General features: G+C 36.6%; 1 protein-coding gene across 1 annotated transcript; it reads right to left on the minus strand.

Moving 5' to 3' along the window:
- Positions 1 to 11,124: 11,124 nt before the first annotated feature.
- LOC130723648 (ABC transporter G family member 31-like) lies at positions 11,125 to 20,456 on the minus strand. Its single transcript, XM_057574756.1, has 21 exons — positions 19,769 to 20,456; positions 19,545 to 19,665; positions 19,326 to 19,414; positions 19,146 to 19,230; positions 18,787 to 18,943; positions 18,632 to 18,708; positions 18,393 to 18,537; positions 17,936 to 18,237; positions 17,476 to 17,757; positions 17,060 to 17,376; positions 16,812 to 16,972; positions 16,588 to 16,691; positions 16,330 to 16,486; positions 13,673 to 14,199; positions 13,306 to 13,596; positions 13,144 to 13,227; positions 12,677 to 13,038; positions 12,407 to 12,578; positions 12,229 to 12,316; positions 11,899 to 12,065; positions 11,125 to 11,803 (listed from the first exon to the last, which is right to left on the minus strand). The coding sequence occupies exons 1-21, from the start codon at positions 20,095 to 20,097 to the stop codon at positions 11,522 to 11,524; spliced, it is 4,299 nt and encodes a 1,432-aa protein (XP_057430739.1). The 5' UTR covers positions 20,098 to 20,456; the 3' UTR covers positions 11,125 to 11,521.
- Positions 20,457 to 20,788: the final 332 nt, after the last annotated feature.

Here is a 20,788-nt window from a genome sequence, read left to right on the forward strand (position 1 = left end):
AACCCACTTTACAATTACCTAAAATCCTTAACACTTCCCCCAAATCCGAACTTATTCCCTAGAAGATCAAACCATAGCTGTACCTCAGGAAACTTAACTAGTCATTTTATCATCCGATCCCTCAACATTCGGAGGTTTAACTACAATCATTAATGCCAACACCACTAAATCTCTGATTCGAACATGATTTTCACCTCCCAAGGTCAATCTTAACCCTTAAATCCTCACTTAACTTAGTGAAATTCACTTGCTAACCCCAGCATGCAATATCGGAATCCATAACAAAGTTCCATTCACTCTTAGACTCTAAGAAATTTGTCCACCTATAACAACCTCAAGTATTTATCTTAATACTAACTCTTTATTTCCGTAACTAGATCGTCCTCCCATCAATCCGATACTTAGTCTCTCGATCAAAACCCAACAAACCTTGAGTCCTACGCACTTAAGACAAGAATTCATAGACTTAAAACCTAAACTTTCACCACGTTTGGACCTCAAATGTCCTTTAATTCTTCAATACTTCTTAAATGAATATCCATTTCTTAAACTATAACTCCTCCCCAAAGGAGATCAACTACTTAACAAGAACTTTACTTCCCAACTCAACTAATCCTCGATCCAATCAAATTAATCTTACCAATCCATCTATCAAAGTCCATTGCCAGTTCTGATTCCGAATATCACCCCCTCAATATTAAGTTGATCAGGCCTAATACATCGAAGGTGAAGATTTAGAAAAACCCACTGGAACAGTCGATGAGTTCCTAACATCCAGTAGTCACAGAGATCTTGATATTAAATCCTCAATGATGCCGCTACGGAACTACACACTCTCGACACCATACATATACTATCCATACGGAATCTCTCTGAGATTCATCCTTCAGCTTCTAGCTTCTTGTTAAACGCATCGGTGCAAGACTACTTTCTAGGCTTAACGTGTTATTCTGAACCTCGTGTAACTTCTATAGTTTAAACACGAGCAATGGTCAAATAAAGTATTATTAGGCGTAATAACTATAAAGTCAATGCTTAAACAATTTAAGTAAAATTGGTGCGTCGCATGTGCTACGAGAGTAATGGAGCGTATTATACTAGAATGAGAAGGAATAGTTAGAAGGTTACCATCGTTTGTGCGCTCTCCTCTGACTAGTCCGTCAGCTCCCTCGCCGCACGAGACATAGACTCCTCCCCGTGCAGCAGGATGTCTTCCTCTTACCGTAGGCACAGATGGCTCAACCCTGGTTACATTGCAATCCTTGGCTTGATGCCCCGGGCGATTGCAGTTAAAACATAGAGGTCTCCCGTCTGGACACTTGTTAGAGTGGTGCCCCACCTTCTTGCACCTGTAACACGTTACTTGCTTCCTCGCCCCTTTAGATATGGCAGGAAGTTTACCCTTCATCTTGTTGTCAGACGGTCCCGCTTGGAACGTCCTACAGTTCACGGCCAAATGTCCACGTTGTTTGCACTTGAAGCATTGTGGTCCAGTCACTGAACACTGAAAGGCGTAGTGTCCAAGTCTCCCACAACGGTAGCATGTCACAGCCTCCTGGAAATTAGTTGCGGTCGTTAACTTGCGTGATCCTTGGGTAGGGTCTCTTCCCTCGGGATGCTGGTATGGCTTCCACTGCCGGTACTCCTGTGGATCTGACCTCACTGGTCCTCCAGCTCCAGCTCGATCCAATCCACTATGCTGGTACTTGGACGCCTCGATTAGCGGTTGAGGTCGTTCACGTGCAGCCTCCTCAGCGCGTCTGTAAGCGTCCTCAGCAGCCTGATTCATCATTGCCTCAATCATGGTAGCTATTGCCTTTGCCATCCTGTCAGGGCTTACCATCCTATGCTTAGTCAAACAAACAGTTAGTACTCATCATCGGATAGCATCTAACATACTATACAATATGATCAAGCAATAACTTCAATCAATTCTAAGCGAGAAATCGCTTGGCAGACAATCAATTTTTACTCTTTGCAGAGTCACACAACCTAGCACAGAAGACCTAGTCCCCAAAGACTCCCGAAAGACTCGACTAAGCTCTGATACCACAATTGAACACCCCGATTTCGGTGGCGTCACTTTAGTAACCAAAGAAATAACTTAAGCGGAAAAACGTGAATTATTTTTTTTTCGATAATGTAAGTAAAGACAGAAAGAGATGAAACTCTAAAACGAAGATAACAGAACTAATATACAATATGATTACAGCCCCCACTGTAAGTTGTAAACCACGTCACGAGTAAACCTCCAGTGACGGAAAGTAAAAGAGAGTAACGCCCGTAGGCAAAAGTACAAACCAAGGTAAAAATACTGTGTCCGCAACACTAAACCTCAAAATCTGAGAACAAGTTGGCCCAGCGGCCTAAGAAAAGACCCCCTAAATCCAACCAGCTCTCTGTGATCTCCATAGGAAACCACACAAAAAGCTACCGGTAGGAAACTACCCTGTCCCCAAAACTGAAGCATGACGGTCAGAGCATCGACACTACTCCTACACTAATCCCATCTCGAGTAAGTCGCTCGGTGGCCAGCGGGGTCGACCACCCCTGAACCGTAGTCCTCCTGATCAAGCTTCTTCAACCTAGTTTCCCCTGAAGGGTGAACCATCGTGAACCGGTCCGCCATACTCAACTGACAATGGCGTAGTCCGCCCAAACACACACAGAAGACGCGAGGGTCAACTCCAAAGAATTATATAAATAATAAAACCAGATATATAGGGTAATAATTATTTAGCCTCTCAGGCTTATACGTTTAGGGATAACATCCTAGGGTTGCATATATCACAATGAATATAAAGATAATAACAACAATTAGCATGCCTCAAGTAGGATAAACAGTTACCAATCACACTCAGCAACTAAGTTAGCATGTATGTTGCATGAAATGCAATGCTGGGTAACAAAATGCATTCCGGAAGAAGGATGGACACCATCGAGTCAGCCCTAACACCGGCCAAAGTGGGACCATTCCGCTCGGGCGTCTCTTACACCACACAAAAGTAGTCAGATCAGCAGTGAACCCGTAGGTCTGCCATTCCGTCTGCTACTGAGGACCACCGTAGTGTCCTAAATATGGAAATCCGGGTCTTATGACCATTTTGGAATCCACCGAGGTCCGGTAATCCGCCGTGTATTAACCTCAAAATGAGTGCATGAATGCAAGTGATTAGCCAAACAACGTCTCCGACCTCACTCGACACGTCGTCACGTGTTCTAGCTAACTTATTGTCTCTAAAAAAACCTACCCTAAGGCAAACGTCGATTCTGCGACAAAATGAATTAATCAAAAGAAGAAGAAGATACTTTGGAACTCATGGTTCCCGGCTAAACTTTAGATAGCCAATCAATAAACTGCTCATCGAGCGAAAAGGTACCGAAGTACTTGGAAACTTATAGTCTCCGGCTAAACTTTAGATAGCCAAACATTAAACTGCTCATCGAGCGAAAAAGTATAAGCATACTCGGAAACTTGTAAGTTTCCTCAAGACTTGGACTCGACGACACTTCTCATATTTCCCAAACTAATATTCAGGCTCTAAGCTCTTATCTAAGGGTATCATTATTGTTCAAAGGATTTAGAAATTGATTAATGTCTTATGAGTTTTCCGTGATAAAATAGTTTTCATTTTAATCTTATAATACTTCCTAAGAGTTTTTAGAGATCCCATAATCTCAAATAATTCCCTGAGAAGGTCTCGATCCATTAAAACATAACAAGGTCCGAACTCCGTTCGTCCTTTAAAACTCTCTCAAAATCTCATAAAAATTCGGCATGACTTGCCCGTAATCCTCACTTTCCAGAAACATAGGCACGAGTGGAATAGCATCAATGAAACAGCTCAACCAATAGGCATAAACAGCATATTCCAACACATCCTAAGTTAACCATGTAGCACATAGCATGTGAATCATTTAGCACACAATATCATGGCATCAAGTACTCAACAAGTTCGGCCGAAGCCTCAGAAATCATTTCAGACATTTAGCAATTAGGTGCATAACACATAAATCAAGTCGAATTTCATCGACACCTAAAGCATTATCTAGTAATTCAGAGAGTAGCCCTCACCTGTAACTCCTCCAGCGTTTTCCTCACAACCTCCTTCACGTTCCTCGCCTTGATCTCCAGGAAACTCCTCAAAAGAACCTTAAGCCAAAATCACAGAAATCAACACATTGAGTCAGAAACTCAGCAAGCAATAAGTCCTAGGGTTACACGGTACATTACAAACTCTGTGGTACGACAATCTAACGCGTTAAGACAAGTTTTCGAAAAAGTCGGATTTCCTCCCCCCTTGGTATAGCTCTCGGCCACTTTCCTTAATTGGGAGGGTCGATTTTTCTTCGATCAAACTTGGTTCCTAGGTTAACATAAGCCGTAACTAAGACGGTTCTAGGCTCGGAAAAATTTTCGGATCGAAAACTGATATAGGGGCAGTTTGGTCATTATTTTTAGCTCAGAATTTCAAAATTGGATTTTTGAAAAACAAATTGGATGGGGACGTCCACAACGACGTTTATGACGACAAATCCTACTAGCACTAAGCCAAGTCGATAGATTAGAGCGTAAAGGTTGCGACTTTGCCGAAAAATGGGTATTTAGGGTAGAAATTGATCCCGGCGGCATTTCGTCGACATTTGACAAAATCTAATCCGCAGAACACGCTCAGGAGCATGCAGGGAAGAAGTTTAGACGCTGAAATCAGCTGATTTGAACAGTTTTTCAAAAACCTCAAAATTTTGAACTCAGAAAGTCGCAGGAGAAATGGACAGAAACGACGATTCGAAGGAGAGTATAGATTACCTACCTCGAGGTCTTCGATTAGTGACGATCGGTGAAGCAAACGGGCAAGAATCGACGAAGATCCGGATCTCTCTCTCTCTCTAGGAACTCGCGGTTTTGGGGGTGGGGAAATGGGTTTTTTTGCAAAAAATCTAATTTTCAAGCTATTTATAGGTTTTGGAAAAAACGGAAAAATGATTTTTTTGCGATTCCGATTTTTCCTGCGCGTTCCTCTGCGCATTCTAAGATAGGTTCTGGCGACAGAATTCCAGAACTCAAAATAGGATTCTTGGAATTAAACCAGAAGATCCAAGATCGGCATAAGTCGGTGTAAGTCGGTTTATCCCGAAAAACTACTTTTTGCAGTGATCGTCGGATGAGAAAACTTCCTTCTGAAGAAAGATCAGAATTGACGAGAGAAATAGGAGAACGCGGGTGGAATCTTCTTTTGCAGCTCCGAATAGAAAAGTCTTCATCGTCTGTCGATCTTAGGTTTTCTCGAACTATCAGGGATTCCGTTTCGGCAAACTTCCGAGAATTGGAATTTGACGTTCGTACTTTCCAGGATTTCGCATCGAAATGGTTGTTTAAGGACGGAAAAGAGAAGTTCTAACATTTCTCTGAGGATTTTTTGGAATTAGTTTCCATCGTGTCCTAAAGCGTAAATTAACTATTCACTAATACCTTTGACCTAGGATTAAGCGTATGTTAGTCGTGCTATAACTCTTTCGGTTTTTCGATAAATTCTTGGACTTTTCCTGAACCTTTTTCCTTCCCAAATTTATCTTAATCAAATAACTCTTTTATTTTATTCACTTATCCAAAGCGTTAAAACTTGGGCCTTACATCATGGGTAGAAAATCTAATTCCTATGAGTTGTAAATAAAAAATCAATATAATGTCATTACTTTTTTCATAACTTTTTGAAAGTTTTAAAAGGAAATAAATATAAAGGCATGATAATTTGATGATTACAATGTGTCGTGCTGAGATTATAAAACATTAATACATATATAGTGTATTTTTGTTTAAGTTAAACTATAGGGTTAAGAGTTCCCACGGGTAGGAACATTTTACATGAAAATTCATGTAAAATTAACAGAAAAATAAATTTTAATAAGATGTCACTATTTTACAATGTAACTTCATATTAAACATGTTCTACATAAAAATATAGTCTATTTTTATTTTATTTTGTTCAAACTACAAGGCAAAAAGCTCCTACGGGAAAGAATATTTTAGCATGGAAATGCTTTAATGTCAAACATAATAAGAAAATAACATTTCATATATGATTTAAGTAAATTGTTCATAGTTTTTCTAATGATTTTAGGAGTAAATATACATAAAAATTATGTGAGATTTCACGAGGTTTGTGGTATTTCATTTGTTTTGTGGAGTTGTTTTATTAAATGGTTATCTTTATTAGTTTCTTAATTCCATCAGGTAAGAATCTTAACAAATAGTGTTTTTAGCATGTCAAATTTGTATAAACCAAGGTATTGATCCATGCCTCAAACACAAGAGCAAGTTTCAGCGTAAAAACACTAGAAAGATTTGTTCTGGAGATGCACACAATTTTCTACTGCTTATCCTTCTAAAGGGTCCACTAGGCAATTGTGTTTTCCCTTATGAGAATAAGATTTTCTATCGTGTACCTACTCCAAAGATCTCAAAGACAATAGAAATATTTGGTTTGGGGATGCACACAATTTTGTGTAGACGACGGTGTTAAGGAGAACAATATAATGATACTTTAACATTTAATTTAATCTCTTTTCATTTGTATCATGTAACTCTACTTTTTTATGATGGTTTTAATTTTTTATGTGGAGATTAATATTTACTGATCTAAATTATCTGTGTATAATTTTTTTTAAGGTGTATAATGTGTTTATTTAAAGTTTGCTACTTCTGTACATGACTTCAAAGGAACAAGAGGTAGAATACATTTTTATTCAAAGTTTGTCATCCATTTTCAAAAAAAGAATAATTTATTTATGAATGTATTAAAGGGTGGAAATACGTTGTGGTAATAGGGACAGTCGCCACCCTTAGACACAAAATTGTTACTTGATATAATATAAAAGATAATAAACTCCCTATATATTTCGAACCTTCTCCCTTAGAAGGCAAACTTCAAGTAGACTAATCAATATACATCTCTTACACATTTTATTATTATATGCAACTAAAGTACTTCTAACAAACTACTAATAAAAAAGTCTAATATATTTCATAAATTTTGTAGGTACCCTGCAATATTGGCTCAAACTTGGATGACTTGCTATAAACACAAAATGATGTCATACTTTATAATTTATCTTTCACAATCCTGATTTGTGCTACTATCACATCCTTTTTTCTAAGATTAATATGTGTTCTGAATGTTTAATTGGTGATTTCTTATATCTATGTTTTGTGCTATTGACTTCATGTTCATGAAGAACGTGAAACAGTTTTCTATTGATCTCGATCAAGCTTAGTTTATTTTACTGTGTGAAAACGAACTCGCATAATCATGTTCATAAATAATTTTTTTCACTTTTTTTCATTGTAGAGTAAATCAGCTATTGTTTATTAACTATGATTAAACCATCCCCTGATAAGTTTTGCAGAATTTGAGATTTAGTTAAGCAATCTTTTTATTAGTTATTCAATTGTACGAATTTCAATCTATTTTTTTTTATACATCAAAAAGATAAATTGCACCAGTTAGGAATCGATCCCTGGACCGTACCCAACCCATATGCCCCACAACTCCTACCACTTGAGTTATCCTACGAGGACACAAATTTCAATCTATGCAACAAAGGTTTCAATTTAAGACTTTTTGTCCACTTTGCTCATCATTTCAGACTCTTCTATTTCATTTGTTGTTTATTATACTTTTAATAATCAAAGTATTAATTGATGTATCAAATACAAAAGACATATTCCCTGTGCAACGCACGGGTAAAAAACACCAGTATTCAATATCAAGCAAAGGGAAGTTGGTGTTAGAATATAATAGAATATTAGATTAGAATATTCTTTATTTATTTACTAATGTAATTACGCATGTAATCAGGTTTAGATTTGTTTAGCTTTTATTATTAGTCAACTATGTAATTGTATAAATAGAGTGTTTGCTCATCAATAATATACACGGAATACAATTCCTTCAGTTGGGGCTTTGGCTAGTTTCGCCAGAGAGTTTTAATTTCCACAGTGACAACTATCTTTGGATCTCTGAAAATTCTCTAGCCAAATGCTTGTCAACAAACGTGCTTTACCAGCCAAAGGAACATCAGCTAATGGTGTTTTGAAGAAGCTTTAACAACACAGTAAAACTCCAACATGACCTCCAAAGCCTCAAAGCCCAAGCAGCAGCCGCCGCATACAAGGACAACCAAAACCTGCAAGAAGCCAAACGCCTTGGCCGGAAGGGAACCGTCACCTCATTTATATTTGAGAGGAAAGGGGAGCAACAAGCACAGCCGAAGCGCATACCACTTTTGCAACCACCCAGAATGACACCTCAGCCAACGAACACCATTTCCACTGTCGAAAACGATGGGAACCACCAACAACAACCCTCTAGCAAAAACCACGGGACAAAACACCGTGGCAGCGCGCCAAGAGGCTCACCCAAACACATATATCAGAATCCGGATCTATTGGGTAAGCGAAAGGTCACTGAGAGGAGTCACTGCCAAAGGGAAGGGAAAGAGCACGATGATGACACGACGAGTTGCGAAGCCGAAGGGAAGAAGCCGCCACACCTGAACCGGAAGAGATCATAGGAGAAGAAGAAAGGCTTCATCTTTCTAAGACACTATAACCTACCTCCTCGCCAACCAAAAAAAAACCACGAGCACTGGAGCAGATCCAGCCTCAACAGGCTAGCACAGATCTGGGCAAGCCAAGGGCAAGGCTTACCTGCAACGGTGCAGTGACAAGGCAAGGAACCAGAGGTCGTGGTTCGGTGGAAACACTAGAGAGCCCTCAGATGCAAGCTACATGCTGGAAAGGAGAGGAAGGACCGAAAGGAAGGGGGTTGCCGCTGCGCTGAACGGCGACCCGACGGCCACCCAGTCGAATAGAGAAGTTAACCCGCGAACATGAAGAGGAAAGAAACAGGGGCGGGTATGGCAAAGATAATAGGAGAAGGAAAAGGAAAGACGACCAAGGGAGAGGAAGGTATATTATCTTAGTTATTATATGGTTTGAAAAAAAAAATAGTTATTATAAATCTCACAATTTTCTTAGAATTAATTTACTGTAAATATTACTTTCAAAAAAAAATTATTATAAATATTTGAAATGTGCATGTGCATGTAACAAGTTTTTCTTGGCACATCGGAAAGATAAATTGCACCCTTCAGGGATTGGTCCTTGGACCTCTCCCACCCAACCCACATGTCATCTAGCTCTTACCACTTGAGCTATCATTCGGGAACTCATGCAACAAGTTTACTTGTTATTATATTATTTTATAAATCCTTTTCTAGTTAAGAAATTTTCATGTCAAAAACATATAAAGGGCGTTGGTCCAATACTCATAGAAAATATGAGGGTATAGTACCCTTTAATTATTTTTTTACTATACAAGTACTAAAGGTATTCAACCTTTTACTTTTAAAAGGGTTCAAAAGAAATTGCAAACAAATAAAATAGGATGATCAATTTTTCTATTGAGATTTTATTTTTAGCTCTTAATAAATCAATTAAACATTACATGTATTTGTTTCCATTATTTGAATTATTTAGATGAAGACACTTTTTATATCATATTAATTCCAACTGTATTATCATATATTGAACCAAAAAAAAAAACCAACAGTATTATACAAGATTCATAAAATAATAATATAATTAAATTGTGATGGAATATGCAATCACTGTTTTATTAACGAAATGTTAGTGACGGAAGTGCTTAGTGGTGGAATACTGGAATTCTATTATCAGTGACGAACATTATTAGTCACTTGATTATTACAAACAGTATGTTTCGCCTCAATTAATTAGTGACGAGACTTTTTATTATCATCCATTTTCTATAATAAATTCCATCAAAATTCACTAACAAGTTTTGTGGCGGATTTTTCAATAATCTGTGACGGAAGATTTCCGTCACTAATTTCCTTTTTTAGTAGTTTTTACCCCATGCGTTGCACGGCGAATATTGATCTCATTATTTAGGCACGTATTAAAAAATTAAGATATAATAAAAAAATAAGCATTCAACCAAACAAAATCAATCACAATGGTATCACACAACTTGCAAAATTTGATAAAAAAAATTTATATATTAATCCTAAATATTTTTAAAATTATGAAAAATATACTTAAATTAGTTGAAAAATTGTTCCCGAGAGTTAGTAAAAGTGGTAAAAGCTATGAGACATAAGGGTTGGAGGGGAATGAAGAGTTAGGAAAAATTATTAGTTTTTACCTGAATTATTCTTAATGTAAAATGTTTTTCCCCGTGAAAGTTTTTTACCATGTGATTTAAACATAAATATATAGTACTCATTTAAGAAAAATGTTTTAAAATCTGACCGAAAATTTGGCCCCAATTACTATTATTTCGTACTCATTTTAAATTTCAAACTCAATTTTTTTACAATTTTTTAAAGAAGGAAATGCATTAACTTAAATTGAATATTAACTCCTTAATCTATGAGGTGATTCTATAAATTATATTTATTTATTTAACAATAAAAGAAACTCAATTAATTTTTGTGAGCGTTTCTTACCCGTGCATTGCACCGCAAATTTTGTTCTTTTTATTTAAGTATGTATGTTCATATCAAAATTGATATACTGAAATTAATATTGCCAAGATTTACATTAGGCTTAAAAAGGTGGAGGATATTGAGGCCAAAAAACGTGGATCACACCCCAAAATAAGTCTCTGCATTTAATTACTTATCTTCCAATACTTTTCAGAAAAATGTGATTAGTTTTCCCAATATGTCCGTTTGCGAAATTGAAAGCATATGTTGTAAATGTCTTGACCAATTCCCACTCTGAACAATTTTTCTGTTTCTTTTGCAATTATGGCCCTTTTAATTGTTTCATCGTGTGGGCTTTTGGTTGATCCATAGCTCCTTTATAATGGGCTGTGCATGAATTCTATTTTGGAGAGACTCATGGCTCCTTTATAATGTTTTCATTTAATAGGGAACAAAGAATCAAATTTATAGGGAAATCGATTTGTATAATTAATTTGTGAAAGTCTCTGACTGTGACACTTGTCAGACAGAAAGAGGGGTGAGAGGAAAATCTTTCTGGCAATGCCATTTGTTAATTTTTTGTGGATAAGGATTTTCTTTTAATAAGTATATAGATAACATAACATTAAAACTAGACTCATTATAAAGTGTATTTCAATCTATTTACCTTTGATTTTTTTTAAATACAATATTCAATATCCTTGTAACCCTGCTAATCTCTGTTCCTAATTGACTACATAAGTTGGATCCTCTACAATTATTGATGTGAAATGAAAACAAAGTGCAACAAAGTTTCACCTCAAGTGACACAGTTAAAGAACCATGTCAACGTATATCTTCGACCACCAAACTTGCACTCCATGTGATGCTTTCTTAGTCCATTTTCAGTTCAAGACTACTCAGCAGTGAAGATAGTGAAGATTGTTTAATCTGAAGCAAGTATCATACTATCACCATCATGATGATCAGCAATGGCTTATCTAGTCTTCAACTCAACTATTTAAACATTCAATCATCTTCTTTGGAAATTCAAAACTTGAACTGATATCGCAAAAGAGCCAAAGAAGAAGATGTTGAAGCAGGCAAGCACAATTACTGATAGCAACACTGCTGAAACTCCATTAATTGTAGGATCATATCCAAGAGTAACAGATATGTACTCTTGCACAGTGCCCCTAAATCCCGGTCCCACTATTATGTCTTGCACATCACCAAGTTGAGATGTTACAATACCACGTAGTGTCCAAGCAACTGGGCAGAGATAATGGAACCAAATCCACCATGAAGGAATATACTGAAACATTCATTGCAATGCTCATTCGCGTTAGGGACAAATAAAAATATGAATCCATTTAAGTGCATAGATAGAGATATAGTATGTTCACTCACAAATTTTGGAATAAGAAATCCTGATACAAGATTCCATAGAGAGTAAAATGCAGAAGAAGTAACAGCTGCTAAATGTTGGGTGGGTGTGACACCGACAGCCATCATACCATAAAAGGTGAAGTAGGTAAATGTGAGGAACATGAACAAAAGATATAGCACAAACTTTCCTGCATAGAGAAAAAAAAACATGAAATTGTATTAGTAATGAGTTTAACTGTGATGCATCGTCAGTGTAAAATTGTTTTACACTGACATCCCATACTATGCTATGTAGAAGGAACAATTACATTCAGTTTTAATTGTAATATGTAAAGTTGAGATCGATCTTACCTATATTTTTTTCAAAATTGACCATGAAATATGTTATTACACCAAATAATATTGTCTGAACTGCAATGTATGGGATCTCTACCAGCCCCTGTGAATTAGATTAGTTAGTAATCATGATATACATGTAATCTACACTTAACGTTGAAAACCATGTTTCCAATACATTGAAAACACCTACTTGGGCTGCTGCATATGCAATTGGAGAATACATTCCAGCTGCTTTCTCTCTATAAAAAACTGTCCTTTCCACCGAAACAATAGGTTGAACAGAAGATGCATTATTCACTCCAAGGAACAAGCATGAAGAAAAAAGTGCACCCATTATCACAAACACTTGTTGGGTTGATTCCCTGTAGAATATTCGATCGGTTACCTTTGTTTTAATTGACAATATACTTTATAGAAAGACAAATGAGATCGATCATAGAGGAGGATGCAACATATATACCTTTTTGTACCCATATCCCAAAACACAGAACCAAATATCAAAGCACTTATTATGGTAAATAATAGCCTCATTACATTGTATGATGGACTTCTCCAGTACACAAGATTTTGCTTCCATAAACACCTTTGAAATTGCGACCATGTGTTTTGGGAATATAACGTGTCAAACTTAAGTGGTTGTGATCCAGCAGGAGGTTGTTCATATTGTTTAATAGAAGCTTCCACCTGCCTAAATTGGTCAGAACATTCGTAAATATCAGCAAAGTCTTTGCCAATTTTCTCTTCAATAGCAGGTGTGGTAACCTCAAGCATCCAAGTAGCTGGATTGTACCCAACAGGAATTGGAGAAATTCCACTAATACTCTGCAAAAAAAAATGGAAAAACTTCCATCAACATCGGTCACTTTTTCCATAACATTCTGATTTTTTTCACAACTCAGGATTTCGGTAGATTTCCAATAAAGTCACCTGAAAATAATTTATCAATACATCTGAATGCGTGCCAATCTTGCCCCCGTATATAACACGTCCTCCATGCTTCATAAGGAGTAACTGAGTGAAGAATCATAGTTAGATAAGCCACCAATTTTAATCTAATAAATTCAAGTAGTAATTGAAAAATTAACTAACCTCATCAAATGCTTCAAATATATCAATACTCGGTTGGTGTATGGTGCAAACCACTGTTCTTCCAGAGTCAACTGTATTGCGAATAGTTCTCATTACAATGGCTGCTGCGCGCGCATCGAGTCCAGATGTTGGTTCATCCATGAAAATTATGGAAGGATTTGCTACAAGCTCCACCGCAATTGTCAATCGCTTTCTTTGCTCCGTTGATAAGCCGGATGCGCCAGGCATTCCAACTAAAGCATGCCTTAAATCATCAAGCTCTACTAATTTCATTACTTGTTCAACAAATTCCTGCATAACAGAATTACGTCAGTGAATTGCTTTTGGCAATAATTCATCACAAGAGAAACAATTCTTAGATTCTTACTTTCTTTTTTTCTTTGCTGACTTCCTTTGGAAGCCTTAATAATGCAGAAAACAACAGGGACTCCTCAACTGTGACTTGAGGAGAATGTATGTCATTTTGTTCAACATATCCTGCTACTCTGGCAAATGTGTGTTGTACTTTTGGATAACCAGATATTTTAATATCACCCTCAATATATCCTCCAGTTTTTCTTCCAGCAAGAACATCCATTAAAGTTGTCTTTCCAGCTCCACTTGACCCCATTAATGCTGTTAGTACACCTGGTGCAAAAACCCCACTAACATTTGACAAGAGTTTCAACTTCGTTTCTATTATGCCTTGTTTCCTTATCTCTTGTGGCATATCAACATAGTAATTGACATTGTGGAATGTCACCGTAAATTGTTGAAACGGAAGAATCATTCCCTTGTTTTTGTGGTCTCCGCCATTAGATTTTGAACTTTTTGTTGATTCATTGCCAACTTTATTGGAAATCTTTTGTGTGTTCCCATCCTCAGTAAGAATAACTGATCGTGGTTTTCGGAGTGCTGTGACATTAAAAGAAAAATAGAGCATCAAACATGTATGACAATATTTATCTTTGACATGAATGAAAAGTGAAGTAACTTTATTATTAAAGATGAATATAATAGAATTAATTCGGAAAATTTTAATATACACAAGTGAAAACTTGTGTATGGTTGCACATTGGCCTTTTGACCCACTATAGCAGGTTTAAAAAAAAAATCAAAAAACATATTTTCTTAATTAAGCATTTATTTTTAATTAATTTCAAAAAAAATATTTATTCTTAATTAATCCACAACTTCAACTTCAGATTTGGGGGTTGGGTTTCAACCCATTACAAGCCCATCTTCATCATCCATCTTCTTCATTCTCCAGATTTTGAAAAAAATAAGTTGGATCAAGAAATCATTGACAGATCTGAACCCAATTCATGTGTAAATCACATAGCAGCTTATAAGTAGCATATAACCTAAATGAACATAACAAAGATAATATTGTTTTCGTTCTTTCTGATTGATGAAACACATACACAGGACATGTCTTGAAAAAAAATTGCTGCTTTCTTTTCCAACAGATCAAAAAAATGAATTGTTATTCTTAAATAACCATGAACATAAAAGCATGAACTCAATTTAATTGAAACTGCTAGTAACTATGAATTTGGGTGAAGCCCAGAATAACGGATATGCAAGGATCATCAACCTTTAACTCCCCAAATTTGCACAACACTGAAGCAATATCATCCTCATCTGTTTATGCCATTGGGACCAACAATCGATAGCTTCCATTCCAATGTGAATCGGTTGAACCCACTACAAAACTAGGATGAAATCACACCAAAATGCCCTTCAATTTTTGAGGGTGAGAATCAAGTTCTGGGGAAGAGTTTACTTTTTGTATTTTTTGTTTCAAGACCTCATCCCCAGATCTGCAGAAGCAACCTAACCTCATCCCCAGAACCCAACCGGAACCACCCCCACCCCCAGAACCTAGAAGTCCAGAACCCAATCTGAACCATCCCACCCCAATCGGAACCCACCCGCAGAACCCACCCGCAGAAGCCCACCGCAACCCACCCCCAGAACCCCCAAAATACCAAAAACCAACCCCCACCCTGAGAAAACCACCCCCACCGATCCAAAACCCACAACAACCCAGAGAAGAAGAAGAAGAAGCATACTTCAACCTCTAGATCCAAACCCCTGAACAAACCCTCATACCAGTCTAATACTTTGGCTATGCATCTCCCTGCAACCAGATCTGAGATGGGTAAAGAGTAGCAAGCCTGCAGTGGTGGCGGCGGCGGCGTGCAATGGGTGGCAACAGCACGGTGGTCCATCATGGTTGAAGAATGAGGAGGAAGTGGTGGTGCGGTGGAGTTGAAGAAACGGTTCTAGAATTGGTTGAGGATGGTGATGGAGGTCTGTGATTTTGAATGGAGGAGAGGGGACCGAAAACGGAAAAGGTAGTGGTGGCGGCGCGGCCATGAATGAAGCCGGCGGCGACGACTAAGTGAGAGAGGTGGTGGGTGCCTAGGGTTTTCAAGAGATGAAGGAGAGAGCTCAATCTGCAACCCAGATCCAATTAACTTAACTTTAATTTTATTTCTTTTCAAAAAAAAAAACTTTAATCTTATTAATCATTCACTAAATAAACCTAAATGTTATTATAGTTATTGTTTTAACCTAATCCTTCATTAACTAATTTACTAATATATATGTTTTTTAATTTTTTTTTTTTAAAAACCTGCTAAACCTGCTACTATAGGTCAAAAGGTACTTGTGTAACCTTACACAAGCTTCTATTTGTGTATGCTAAATTCCTCCCCCTAGGGAGGCCTAACTCAACCCAAAAGCTAGCTCAAGAGTTGAGGGTTGCTCTACCCTTTATAAGCACTTATTTGGCCACATCTCTAGCCAATGTGAGACTTCTAACATAATTTTTTTGTATACAAACTGTCTGGTACAAAAGAAGTAAAGCTAGATCACATGTACATCATTAGAATCTATCTAACAAACTAACAACTAATTAACAGAAAATGTGAAACTAAATACCAACTAAGTGACTTATTCATAACAATAATACTAAAAGAAATTTCATGCATTGATTAAAACAAGAATAGAAAGAGCACCAAGAATTGTGTAACCTACGATTTAGATAGCTCAAGGCCAAAATGACCAAGTTGTTGAAGAGCAACGAATAAAGTGTTAAAACTCCCAAACCAACCCAATACCAATTATCATCAATTGGCAAATTGAATTCCTTGAGGACATTGTGACCAACTGTGTCGTTCCCAAAACTAGAATCCTAAAAAAGACAATTTCGATAATTCCATAAGAATAGTAGAAAATAAACCATTTGCAAAGGAAGAAAATTAAGAAGAAACTTAATTAGCATGCAAGAAATACCATCATCCATCTTGTAGAAGAAAATTCATTGACTGAAATTGCTCTTTGTCCATAGGTAAGAGGTGACAACCAGTAAGCCCAACTCCACCAGGGTTTAATCATACCTGAAAGAATCAACCAAATTAGTAATAGAAACATTGGATTATGATATTTCTTGCATGCTAATTTCTTGCATGAAAATATATATATATATATATGCCTTTCATATATGCAAAAGTTCTTGCCTTTTGGGATAATGAATCCTCCAAGCAAGAATATAACCATTATTGCAGCTGATCCAAATGTATTAGCAAGGACCATATCACGTGCAAGAGAAGCCATAAATCGGAAGAGTCCTAAAGCCATTTGGTGCAACATAAATAGCAAGAGCATGAAGCGGAAGAACCTGAAGTATTGGTCACAATGCAGAGAGTATATATGATTTTTGAAAGAATCACAACAAATTAAAGAATGTAAAAAAAGAAAATAATACCTTCCACTAGCAGGAGCAAATCCAACAGTGTAGTATACAACAACACTCCACACAACAGCTTCAAGAATGGAATAGGGAACCTGAAGAATCCATGTGGATAAAGACCATGCCCATGGGGGATAAAATAAATTGTCTCTTTGTTTATAGAAGATAGGGAGCCGGGATATCGTGAGAGATAACTCTGAGAAACCGTTAAACATCATGTGCACCAACCCGAAAAATAGCGCAGATTGATAGAGATTCCCAGAAGCCTCATCCTTAGGAAGATATTTTATTTTCAGGAACATTGTGCTTGTGACAACTCCCACAAACATAACCTTCAACAACATGAGAAAATTATGAGAAGATGTCATCAAATAGTTGTTAAAAATTTGCACTGATAAATTGATAAGTATTCTTTGTAAGTGAATGTGTACCTGGCAGGTTCTAAAAATATAAAGAAATCTATGCCTGTTGAGCAAGATAAGTTCTCGTGATAAACAAGCCTTAAAGAGATCCCAATTCGACACAGCAAATCTCGTTCTTGGCAAAGCTGAAGGATGACTTTTTGACTTATCATAAGGAGCAGTACACATGGTTTCTACAGACTTCCCAAATCTGGAATTTCTGAAGGCCTCTGCAATTTCTTGTACCGAAATAAATTTATACGCCTTGGAAGAATCGGCCCAATATTGGGCTTGATCTTTTTTAGACGTTACCTGGCAGTGGCACGCATGCGAAAATAGCAAGATCAGAAATAAACTCTTCCAAATATGAGACCTTGTTTAAGGAGAATTAAGTATGTATCACTTCAACCAACCACTCGTTCATTCGTAAGATAAGCAATAGCTTTATAAAGAATTTGACCATAAGAAAAAGAAAAAAATCTAAAAAGACCTCTTGAAGAAAATCTGCAACTCCCTTGCGCGCTGGAAGCTTGAAACCTATTGATTCAAAAAACTCCAATACATCTTCTCTAGGGCCTTGATATACCATATACCCATCCGACAGAAGCAAAAGATCATCAAAGAGCTCAAATGTCTCTGGAGCAGGTTGAAGAAGAGCCATCAACACTGTAGCTTCCATTTGATGAACAAAATTTCTTATGCATTTTACTACGTTGAATGTGGTAGAGCTATCAAGTCCAGTTGATATTTCATCCATAAATAGAGCTTTTCTTGGTCCAACAATCATTTCTCCTATAGAAAAATGAAACACAAAAGCATGATATGTTACAAATAGAAAAAAATATAGCTTCATTTTTAGAAAATAGAAAGAGAAATAGGGATCGATTCAATTAGATTAATATCAAACAAGTTTGCAACTAATTGAAAGATCAGGGGGGAGAGGTCACCTGTTGTAACTCTCTTTTTCTGGCCACCGGAAACGCCTCTTAACATATCATTGCCAACAACCGTATCTGAACACACATCAAGACCAAGCACTTTTAAAATATAATCTGTCATCACATTGTGTTTTTTGCCACCGATAGATGCTGCCTGTGGAGTAAAATTAATTTCAAACACATGAAATTAGCACAACCTAAAACTTTCATATTTGTATGATTTTCAAAAATTTGAGAGTTGAGACAACCTTCATAAATGCATCAATTTCAGGACTTGGCATTATGTTTTTCTCCTTCTCTAAGCCCTCCAGATTTTTCACATACCCTGTTGTATGAAATTAGACCACCAAATCAAGTAATTGAATTGTGAAATGCAATAATAATAATAGTAAATCCAATATACCTGTATCATTTAAACCTTGACACCTATTTGCAAAATCAAATGTTTCCCTAACTGTCAATTCTGCTATGTGGCTATCATTTTGGGTAGTGTATGCAGAAGCTCTTTGAACACAAAACTCATCTTGCTCATGTCCATTATATGTTATACTTCCAATTTTCTGCAAAGGTATACAGAAATAACAAATATTAATATTGGCGGTTATTGGAAAGCTAGATTGTGTCATTCTCTAAGATCACATTAAGTTAGTAGGTCTCTCTCTAAACAAATTCTTTTCGATACACACCGCCCAGGGATCGAACCCTCGATCAAATGCTTAAGGAGTCCTAAATCATTATCATGCAATGCCTAAAATATGTTACCTTGAGGTTGTTATCAAGCTTTCCTGCAAGTGCCAAAAGTAAAGTAGTTTTTCCTGATCCTGGTGGTCCTAACAACAATGTCATCCTATGCAATACATGAGCAGAGGCAGATAAGCACATTTTCATTCCACATAAGAAAAAGAAACGTTTTTAATTTAAAAAAGGAAATAAAATTATTACCTTCCAGGTTTGATTACTCCACTGATATTATTCAAGATTTTTAAAGAATGTCTCTTAGGTCGACTAATCCCCAAACTGGTTATAAGACCCTGAATTAATGCAGTACCACCACCAAACAATTAATGCAAGGAAACTATAATTAATTCATGTTTTCTTAATTGTATACTACATGTCTTTGAATTGAATGTGTACTAATTAAGAGTATGAACCTACACCTACCTCAAGAGAGTCTCGTGTGTAATTGAACAGAGTTGGAAGAGCTCTTGAACCAATCTGAACATTAGCTTCAATTGACAAGTTTTTGTACCTCACTTCAATATTAGGAACCTCCATTCCAACCCTTTTGGAACATTCAATCAATCACCACACAAATTAAGCAATTAAAATGAAAAACTCTATAAATTAATTTCATGCATTGTTTTTTGTTCCAGAAAATTTGGTACCTGTTGAGGCGTTGCTTGATGGCAAAAAGGAGATTGTAATTGTCTTGTTCATTGGTATTCAAAGCTTCTGTAACGATACGTTGGCGGTGAAAGCGATTCAGCTTCCTAACATCCATGATTGTTCTGGGTTTGGTCACAGATGAGGATGAGGATTTCCTCACCAATGCAAAATTTGAACGCTTTTGCGTTGGCAGCCTGAAGAGTGCTGCCATTTGAAGCTCCTCTTCATCTTCTTCCACCCATTCTGCATTCGAAGCCGCGCTAAACGAGTGTTCTCTCCCGCCCGTTTCAGAAACCACGTCGAACTCGATAATGCCACCGGTCGCCATTCCCTCAACGAGAGAATTTCAAACTACAAGGTTTTAAATTGAGGACCACAACGGTGAGTGATTTCTGCGGCGATGTCAAGGTTTTGGAGCTTTCCAAAACCGCCAGCACCACACCGTTGTTGCCGCGACCGCAATTTAAAACCTTGCTAAAGCTATTTGATTTTGTAGTTGAATTCAAACAAAGAATGAAGGGACTTTTTTTTTCTTTTACGTTTGTATGTATAAGTATGCAATTCTGTTGCGCGCGAGAATGGGAATTTGATGCGAGACATGACCAAGTTAGTTACATTGCCAACTATTATGAACTTAAAATCTCTCGTTATCGTTGTTATCTAGCTTCTAGAAACGTTTTTAATTGTGTTTTTTTTATTGAAATGTCTATTTGTTTGTAAAATATTTTCTTTTCTTCATCGGACTACTACTATTATTATAATTTATTTTAAGGAATTAATATAATTAGTTTTGCTATTATTATAATAGCTCCAAAAAAAGTATTGCTATTATTATTATATCAAAGCTATGTCGCTTCATTCATTAAAAAAAAAGCTATGTCGCTTCATAATTGCTTTTACAGTTTACATTTTTCTGTACCTATTTCTTTTATTATAAATCTTACATTTTTCTCCATTTAATTTAATTTTCTCTCATATTTTTATAGCATTTTTAGCTTTATTATTATGAGTTTAATTAA

Source organism: Lotus japonicus, chromosome 6 (assembly GCF_012489685.1).
Source record: "Lotus japonicus ecotype B-129 chromosome 6, LjGifu_v1.2".
Taxonomy (NCBI): Eukaryota; Viridiplantae; Streptophyta; class Magnoliopsida; order Fabales; family Fabaceae; genus Lotus; species Lotus japonicus.